General features: G+C 43.1%; 1 protein-coding gene across 1 annotated transcript in view; it reads right to left on the reverse strand.

Moving 5' to 3' along the window:
* Nucleotides 1-2094: 2094 nt before the first annotated feature.
* LOC104281715 (aldose reductase-like) overlaps nucleotides 2095-10068 on the reverse strand; it is a 10315-nt gene continuing 2341 nt past the window's right edge. Inside the window, exons 2-9 of the mRNA XM_009879759.1 lie at nucleotides 9794-10020; nucleotides 8605-8721; nucleotides 7498-7575; nucleotides 6459-6581; nucleotides 4633-4739; nucleotides 4359-4440; nucleotides 3196-3279; nucleotides 2095-2286 (exon numbers count right to left, since the gene is read on the reverse strand). Of these exons, the coding sequence (XP_009878061.1) occupies nucleotides 2095-2286; nucleotides 3196-3279; nucleotides 4359-4440; nucleotides 4633-4739; nucleotides 6459-6581; nucleotides 7498-7575; nucleotides 8605-8721; nucleotides 9794-10020 (1010 nt within the window). The remainder of the gene's footprint in view (nucleotides 2287-3195; nucleotides 3280-4358; nucleotides 4441-4632; nucleotides 4740-6458; nucleotides 6582-7497; nucleotides 7576-8604; nucleotides 8722-9793; nucleotides 10021-10068) is intronic.

Consider the following 10068-nt stretch of genomic DNA (forward strand, 5'->3'; position numbering starts at 1 on the left):
TCCTGCTTTGAAAAACGTTTTCTCTCTGAGAGTCATTATTTTTCTTCTATTTGCTTCAGTGGGATGTGCTTCCAGGCTTGGATGATCATGGGGACCAAGCCTGGGGAGCTGCTGGCTTTCCCGTTGTCCTCTGATTCCCTTCATTTTTCCTCTAACGGCAGCACAGCACGTAACACCCTGCTCTAACCAGGTCATGGTCATCCAAAAGAGGCCCCCCAGGCTTCTGCCAGCTCCACGGGAAGCACTGGGAATGCTGCAGCAAGCACAGCTTTCTGAACTACTGGAGGAGAAATAATCGGATGTTGCCTAATTTAAGCTGAAAAGAGCTTGTACGCTTGCAAGCGTGCCTGTTCTCCTGCCTCGTGCTTACCAACTACGCTGCTACATTTCTCTGCAATCTTTGCCGAAATGATGCTTTTCCTCGCTGATGTAGGTAAGCTGCTTCTGCTCCTGGTTATTGCCTTTTCTCAGAGCGTGGAAGCATGCTGGGCACAATCGGTTTTACTTTTAGGAAATGGTGTAAAGTGGTGCAGCCGTGGCTTGTCCTCACCAGCTGGCACCACCTCCTGGCAGAATTCGCCAAAGACAAATCCTGGTGGCAGAGTCAGCAGCGCTGCGTTTTTTGGGTGTTTCGATAGCATTATGAGGTGATGATTTTTCAGACGATACCAGATTGGCACTTTAGCTTCTGATCATGCTTTCCTGCAGCTCACTCAGCATCCTAGCCAGACTTTTTCTTGTCAGTGTGCAGGATGCCACAAAACGGCCTTTTTCAAGCCTGCCTTTGCTTTGGCCTAGCATTACCCATTTGGAAATACTTTAAAGCCATTGTGAGCCTACCTCACAGTTTGCTTTAGTGTTTTTAACAAAAACTTTTGCTACGTTTTCCTCAGATAAAGCCAACCCTTGTCTGGATATATTGTTCTGAATGCTGCCAGCAGAGGTGCAGAAATCTAATTTTGTGTTTGAGACTTCCAGCGCAAGTCAGTCTGACTGTGTAGGTAGCCCTTATGTTCAGCTGGGTGGATTTTGATGCATGTTATCACTGAGTATGATGTAGTCTTCACCTTTTCACCTCTCGTCACACAAGAATTTGATTTCTAGGTGTCCACAGGGAGGGCTATGTGCAGTAATAGGTACAACTTTGTTCTTTAGGGTCTAGCTAGAGCATGATCCTGTTTGATGCACAAGCCACAAAGTAGTCTCTAGGCATTTTCCTTGTACAGGAAGCATAGAAGCTCATTTCTATCTATTTTAATTTTTTTTTAAAAAACCAACAGACTTCAGGTATGGTTTTGTAACTAATTTTATGAAACAATTTAAGCACTCTACTGATTAAGTTTTGTTGGTATTCAAACTTCATTCATATAAAATTTTAAAGCATTAGAGATTCACACTATAAAAATCACAACTATGTAAAAAGCAAAGTAATTAAAAAGAGCATTCCTTGACAACAATTCATGAGCCAGTATGACTGACCGCACTGGAAATAACATATAAAAAAAATCGTGTAAGTAACCAGAGTTTTTTGTTAAACATGTCTTTAATTAAGACAGACAAGGAAAAAAAAGTAATGAAGAGACATTGTCTTTTTTTACTGTTAATCAAGAACAGATTTCTGCTAACCATCTTTACAAGACACCCATCCCTACTGATGCATTCTTACACCAGCTAGTGGTGGCCTCCTAAAAAAGGAGGACAAGTAACTGCTCATAATGATTGTCAAGTACAGAAGAAGAAATCAAGACCAAGCTACAGAGTACATCTTCTCATCTGGAAGGAGTTACACGGAGGTCTCGCAGAAACCACTGGCATTAATATTCTGCTTTGAATGGGTAGTCCTTATGATTGATAGCTCTGAGAAAAGAAAGAAGTGGTTATTTAAGTATTATAGAAAGTATCTTCAGCAGCTTTCCCCTACTGCAGTCTCCTTCTCCCACAGCCAAGCTACTCAAGTTCTACTGCAGTCATTAATTTTGAACACAGGCTTGCGAACAAGCATGTGCAGCACCACGATGCTGAAGGGAATGCCCTGAATGAATCTCCTACCTGACATCATTTCCAGGACATGCCTTGTTACCTGGGGTCCAGGGTTTAAGATATGAGCTCTCCCCGGTTTTGGTCACATATATTTTCAAGATACGGGGGATGGAAACACAGATAGAGATAGGCTAATGGATAATAAGGATAATAAGGAACATACTGGAGCACTGGAACCGCTCGCCAGTTCCTGTTAAAGCTGAGGATGACATCCATCTCCTTTTTAGACAGTTCGAAGTCAAACACCTAGCAGGGGAAAACAAACAAACAAATCATCCCTTTTTACTTAGCTTCATAAGCGATTAGTTACTAAGTGTGCTTCATGCATTTATGACTTGAGGTAGGAACACACTGCATCCACACTAAGCATAGTTAAGAAATCCTCTTATTTCTCAGCCAAATACCAATTTACCCTTGGAGTAATCAACACAGTCCTTTTCTCTCCAAGGTGTTGTTCATAGCAATGTCTTATAGTTCTGTGTGGTTGAATGCAAACACCACTGCAGTTTGTGTTGTAATGCACAGACGTAAAACTTAAGGTGCTAAGGATGGTTTGCTTGATGTGTCACAAATACTGGAACTAGCAGGAAATATTTCTGCTACAACAGAGGACTACTGGGTACAAACTGCAAGTATTTGTCTCACAGTTAAGCAGTCATCTAAGACTTCTTGCTGGTGGTTCATAGGAGAGAAGTCCAAAAAATGTAGCAGCATGAATTGAAAGTAACACAAAGACATCATCTAAGATGCTGGGCCTTATGAGCAAACATCCAGCTGAGTCTCCCTGCCAAGGGGAACCACAGCCTCCAAGTGAGACATAAACAGTAATGGGTCTGGTGTTTACAGTTTGTTCCTTTGAACCCTAAAGAGGGGCTCGCTAAGCATTTCCCAGAAGGAAAGTCCAAAACTGGGATTCCCTTTCCAGGGCAGCAGAGCTTGGACCACCCTGGTGTAATGCATTTCTCTCCTGGCAGGAGCAAAATACTTTTTCCCAGAGAACAAGTGCGGATGGTTAGGTAGTGCTGAGCCCCAATCTTTACATCTCCGCGCTCCCCTTCCAAAGTCTCTTAGGTGCTGCTTGGAAACACAGAGGAGATAGGGGTGTGGGTGCCTATCCTGTGTAAAAAGTGGCAGCAGTCCTAAAGGAAACTTCACCTTGATGTTCTCCTCAATGCGCTGTGGTTTGTCAGACTTGGGAATGACAATCACGTCTCTTTGGATAAGAAACCGGAGCAAAACCTAGGGAAGGTCAAAGACAGCGTGAACACTGGGTTACTGTGAACTTTGTTCAAATGCATTTTGTGTTCCCTCTTCCCCCCCCTCCCGGCCCCCCCCCCCCCACACACAAACCAATTTCGCTTTTTACAACCATGTTCACTCTGGAAGATTCTACCAGTTTGCATACAGGAATTTGATGTGCCAACATTTGTTTGCAGTCTACTGACACACTGTAATTGTTTCTGGCTTACGTTGTTCCTACATCCTGGCTTCTTCAGGATTTGCTTTGTTTTCATTGGGGGGGAGGGGGGGGAATGATGATGCTTCTGGCTTGCATTATATGGGTGCTCAGACCAAATAAGCACAACTGGAGAGTATTTTGGGCACACAGGTAAGTACCTCACCTAGGTTAAGTTTTTGAAGTGCTTAAAAGGAAAAACATATTTATAGCTTTTAAAAGTTGCCCTCCCCCCCTCCAAAAAAGAGAGGACTGTTGTGTACAATTTTTTGTCATGCTCTTACCTGTCTTAAAAAATAGGACTATGGCTGATTGCCTGTGAGCATATGAGTTTGGCTAAAGTGCAGCTTCTGCACACCCTGTGCAAGAACTCGTTTGTGTGACAAAAAAGATTTCATCTTGAATAATCAAGCAGCTTTCAATGATTCTTTGTGAACATGAGCAAACAGGGAGCAATCAAATAGGTCTGCAAATTACAGCGCTTCTCTGAAGAATGACTTGCGTAACTTAGCTGGAGAAAAGAATAACACGTTGGCTTGATGATTTGTAAATAAACCTCAGAGGAAAAGGGTTCTCGGGAAGCAAACACTTCTCTCTGGGAGCAGAAGAAATCTCCCTAAGAAGCAGGACACCTGAGGTAAGCACGTACCACTGCTGACCAGCCCCCCCGAAAGCTCAGCACTCAAGACCTCTTAGAAAATACCTGACAATTCATATGAATGCTGGCAGGAACTGGGGCAGTATGAAGAATCAAGTGCAGTTGAATCCCATGATACTATACCTTAGCACCTGCTAAGACTGGCCATCGGCTTGTAAAAATGTCTGAGGAGGAAGAATAGTTTGCCCTGACAACCCCCCTTACCTGGGCAGGGGTTTTATGATGTCTAGCTGCAATTTCTTTAATCTTGGGATCATCCAGCAGCAGAGGGTCCCCTGGCTTGGCCCTATTAAAAACAAAAGCCAGGATATTGATGGTAGTAAGGTATTAGCTTCCCTGTAGGTGGCCTGACATTTTGTATGAAATAATCTGCAACAAAACAGCAGTGTTTTTCTCATTATACTTGCATTATTTGCCTCAAAGATTCAAGTGGCAAAGGCACTGTTTTGCGTACGGAAAGGCTGCAATGCTTTCTTACCATGGGCGGTTAGGAGAGCCAAGGGGGCTGTACGCTGTCACAGCAATCCCTTTGGATTGACAGTACTTGATCAACTTTTCCTGGGTGAGGTACGGATGACATTCGATCTGCCAACACAGAAACATGCTGGTTGACACAGAGGCAGACTGCACTGAGCTCCAGAGCATAACTAACATTTTAATTCCTCTTCTTCACAGAAAACGTGAAGAAAAGAATCCCAATATCATGATTAAAATCTATGTTATAAAAGAAGTTATTCATGTTACAGCAATATCTAGAGGTCTGGCACAAAGAACAGGGCTTCCTCATGTGACATACGACCCAAAGATAGCGAGAAATAGCCGAGAAGAGTGAAAGTGCTATCTGTGTCAGGAATTGGGGAAATCCATCCTTCTGGGCTACTGGAGAGCAGGACTGCATCTTCAGAGGGGTAGCTCAGAATATCTGAAGTTTAGTTTCTGCTCTGAGTCACCCACCCTCTCTTCTCCTCAAGGAGTCTCCCTGACTCCTGAAGAAGCCTGGGGAGATAAGCTTCCCTAGGTTAGCCCAGATCGTGCTGCAACCAGCCATTTGGGCAAGACATCCTTTAACCGGGCAACAACAGAAGCCTACACGGGGATGCTGCTCAAGTTGCCACAAGCCATAGTATGACCACAGGGCTATGGCTACACTGCATAATGTGGCACCATGCGCATACCCAGCTGGTTCTAAATGCTACAGCTTTGCTACCAGGCATGGTGACATGAAACCCATGTACAGTAGTTTATTTAGACTTGAACTAGATTAGGCAATGACTAACGACAGCGTGTGGCACAGGCGCACCCACAGAGAAGCAAACTGGAGTCAAAGCCTGAAGTTCTTTAAGGTGTTGAAGTTGGTGCAGCTTTTAACATAGGGGTAATTGGGTCCATCCCCACCAGAACTTTATAACCCTCAGTAACATCTTTCCAAGTCCTGTGTGCCCCTTGTGCTAAGCCTGGCCAATGTACTCACTAGCCCCAAGTCTGGCACCACAGCACAGCAGCACCATGCCTGCACGGGGTCCAGAGTTGGGGTTTCCCTGGCTATTCCCAAGCCAGCAGAGGTGGGCATCCAGCACCCTCAGTCAAATGCAAAGAAGTCGCATATGGAAGAAAGTCAGAAGGTCCTGATGCCCCTGCTGTGATTTCATTCATGAGGTACGTGGTGAGAACTTGTTACATAATTGTATATTTCAACCCTCCTTTTTATAATGAGGTTCAGTGAAAATATTTCTTCTGTCTTGAAAAATAAACAAGTCCAGCGAATGAGTCAGAGCATTCTTGTACATTCCCATGCCTGTGCAGTAGCTTGGAGTGGAGATTTTGTCGGTTATTCCAGGAATGGCAGAAATGGGCCTGTAGCAACTTGGGCTGTGACACTGGGAGTGTGAAAGACGACGTGCAAAAAAGTCACAAGGTCTTATACAAGGTAACAGATATTTCTACTTTTTTCCAGTGTCTAAAAATGAAATATTGTCTTGCATTTCATATTACTGCGATATGAATAATCCATACTGTTTTGTATGGTATTGCTCTCAAATCTCCACTGCATTATACACACACAACTCTACAAAACAGTTTTCTGTTGAGATCCCTGTCAGCTAAAAACTATCCACTAACACTCTACTGAAGTAGACAGCACTGACATGGAGGGACTTTCAGACAACCAGAGATACCTAGATCTTTCCATGGCACCAAAACTATTTAAAGGTCATGGAAAAAGTCAGTTTTAGAGCTCAAGTGTAACACGAAAATACTTAGGAATATTCCAAGGTTAGTTGACATCAATGGAAATAAAAATCTTACCTGGTTATTTACTGGCTTGTATTTGAGTCCTGGCTTGTTTAAGATTCTTTCAATCTGCTCATGGTTAAAGTTGGAGATGCCAATGGCTTTTACCAGACCAGCATCCACCAGTTCTTCCATGGCCTAATGAGTATGGACAATCAACATGTGTTTATGAGGCGGTATTAGTGTTACACTATTCTATTTCCCTAAAGCTAGTGACCAACCAACAAACAACCCAGACTAGATTAAATAGTATCTCAAATTAAAAAAAAAAAACAAACACAAAACCAAAACAAAAAACTTTGCACCTTGTACTATCCGTATGCTTTATGTCTATTGCAGATGAGAAAGGAATATAAAAAGAATGGCTTGGCCAACCTTTTTGTAATGGGAAGCAAAATCTTTTGCTTTGGCTTCATTGGGGGTCATTTTACCAAAGCTAAAAAAGCAAGAGAGATCTCTCCACCTCTTCCCAGGCCAGCACACTACCTCTGAGTTGGCAGAACACAGCAGGGAGGAAGTTAGCATAAACTCAGTTACCTCAAAATACTTTCTTGCAGCTGTAATCTGGTATTGTACAGAAAAGTATTAATGCCCAGAGCTGCAGCATCACAGAGGTGCAGGTAGCAGGAGCAGACCCTGAATCCTCTCAGTCCATGAGGAGAGGAGGATTGAAGGACAGCCTGACATGCTGATGCCCAACACTGAAAAGTGTGAGAATTCCCTATCTGTATGAAACACCCAGTAAATTAACAGCCACACCTGGATTAATCCATGCTTCAGTTCTGCCACTGTGCACATTCAAATATTATTTTAGTGACACCACCCAGAGAGCTCAGTTTTCTCCTCTTTAGTCTTAGCAAAGACAACCCCCTCTTGCTCCTCAAAACAAGAGGTAGCAGCAGCCCTGCTTGTTCTGGTCATGAAATACAATTTTGTGTGACTATCCTCTGCACCTCTATAGCACCCAAACCTATCATTTAATTTTATCGTGCACACAGATCTCTGCTCCATCTCTAGTGCTGACACCTGCTCAAAAGAGCAAACATTAACTTACCTCCCATGTGTCCAGAAAATCCGTATCGCTGGGGATACTCATACCCTTGTCATCCAAAGGATGCAGCTCTTCACCAGCCTGTTATGTCAAGGCAGATAAAACACAGACTTTTAAAAAGAGTTTAATTTCCTACTGTTTACTAGCACTTGTGACTGCAATTATAGGCAGCAAGTTAGCATGTTATTTAAACATACCGCATAACTAAAAATTATGCATGTTCATCACTTTTGGACGAGGGCCATATTTCTACAAATCAATTCCTGCATACAAAGACTGGGGATTAGTAGTAATTATGTGAGTTAACTTAGGCAGATCTAGAGAGAAGGGAACAGACACCGCCCTACCTTTATTCTAGAGTTTTTATTTATTTAACATGGGTGTAGACTGGGGAAAAAAGCACCATGTTCTTTGTGCGCTGTACTTCATTTTTCACTATTGGTTACAACATCTCCAAAACCCGAGATGTTCACGCTGTCCCAGCCCAGCAGAAGGCCACGATCCCAAACTACACCATCATGTGTTGGTTACAGTTTCTCTGAAGACCCAAGGTGGGCATTAGTGGTGCTAAGGAGCTGGGACTGTTTAGTTTGAGGAGGAGGAGGCTGAGGGGAGACCTCATCACTCTCTACAACTATTTGAAAGGACACTGTAGAGAGGTTGGTGCTGGTCTCTTCTCACAGGTAATTAATGACAGAACGAGAGGGAATGGCTTCAAGCTCCAACCAGGTAGATTTAGACTGAACATGAGGAAAGAATTTTTCACAGAAAGAGTGGTCGGGCATTGGAATAGGTGTCCCAGGGAGGTGGTTGAGTCACCATCCCTGGATGTGTTTAAGAGCTGTTTAGATGTGGTGTTGGGGGATATGGTGTAGGGGAGACCTTTGTAGAGTAGGGTAGATTGTTGGACTCGGTGATCCCAAGGGTCTCTTCCAACCTAGGCAATTCTATGATTCTATCATTCTAAATGCTTGCTACTTTCTCTTCAGGTAAGAGCCAAATGAACCATAGCACATCCCAGCTGCATAGGGAGGACAGTCACAGCATAGATGAGAGAATACATCGTGTTTCTAGCCAGGTAAGGAGAAGAGGAATGCAGAGGAGAACTACCTTGAATCCCATAGGGAAGTGTATCAGGTAGAGGTCAAGGTAGTCCAGTTGCAGCGCAGCGAGGCTCTTCTTACATGCTACTTTAACCAGGGACTTCTCGTGAAACGTGTTCCACAGCTGTGGGAAGAAACCAAGCCTGACCATGACTCTACACCTTCCACAGTCCAGATCAGGGGACAGAAGCTTCTCCCTTGGCGGTCTGGGAGGACAACGCCCTCCCCATCTACCCAGTGCACAACGAAGACAAGGATGCCAATATTTTAATGGTAAGGTAGGACAAACATACCACAAATAAGGGAGTCAGTAGTGAAGGTGGACAATCAGTATTCCTACTTATGAAAAGGGAGTCTCAGAACTAAATACAACACCCTGCCAAGTGTATCTGACACAAAGCTGTTAGTGTCATAATTTTTTTTTTTCAGTCTAAATTTTGAGTCTTGAGTAGCTCACGCTACCCTCCTTCCATCCCTTTTATCTGGCCACTGTGAGAACTGTTGTGAATTGTACTTCACTTTTAAAATAAAATTCAAGTCATTTAAATAGAAGAGCTTGTAAGCATTATTCAAATGAAAAGCTATTCTTTTACAAAAATTAAGAGTATGTGGAAAAACTTAGTTATGCTCAATGTTTTCTAGTTTTGATGGTGAAAACACTGAATCATATGTTTTTTTTTAGTTGAAGTGTTCTCACTTTTTGGTAAAGAGCATTGCTGAGTAGATGAGATGAAGGAATGGAGTAAATACATGGAAAAAAACTACAGACCGAAGTCCCATGCTTTAATTTCTATTGCTTTTCAGGCTTACATTTTGTACATGACACCATTTTCAAATGTCTTGCACACCACGAGGTAGTACAGCACCTTTGAATTCAGACATCTGTTGGTTTGGGTTTTTTTTCCTGATATTTCTAGGCTGTGTGCAAATGGACTTTCAGTATAATTAAATGACTTAATTGATGCAAGGAAATTATTAGATCAGCAACAGCTACTCTATCTTTGCAAAGTTGTCAATGGCTCCTTAGGTAAAGCTCAGTCCAAATTGCAAATAGAGGATGGAATTTATAGCACACAACAAGACAACCATGAAATTAATATCCTAGAAGGGAGTATGTCCTCAAGTTACTTTACAGATGGAACAAGGGTTTCTCTTTGAGAAAAGCTGAATGCCCCAATAATCCTGCACCCTTGTACCTTAGTAACAACAAAGAGGTCTTCCCGTTTCACGGCCCCCTCCTTGATCTTCTGCTGGATTGCATTCCCTATTTCATTTTCATTCTGGTAGAAGTAGGCACAGTCGAAGAGGCGGTAGCCAGCGTCAATAGCAAACTTCACCACCTCTTCCACCTTTCCTGGAGGAGCCTGAAAGGAAACACAACCACACCATGAGCTCTTCTGTGGCTTTCTGCCAGCGCTCGCAGCTGCGATAGCTCTGCAAAGTCTCCCTTTCCAGCTGCTGCCGGAGTTTC

This window comes from Charadrius vociferus, unplaced genomic scaffold, assembly GCF_000708025.1.
Source record: "Charadrius vociferus isolate BGI_N301 unplaced genomic scaffold, ASM70802v2 scaffold90, whole genome shotgun sequence".
In the NCBI taxonomy this organism is placed as follows: Eukaryota; Metazoa; Chordata; class Aves; order Charadriiformes; family Charadriidae; genus Charadrius; species Charadrius vociferus.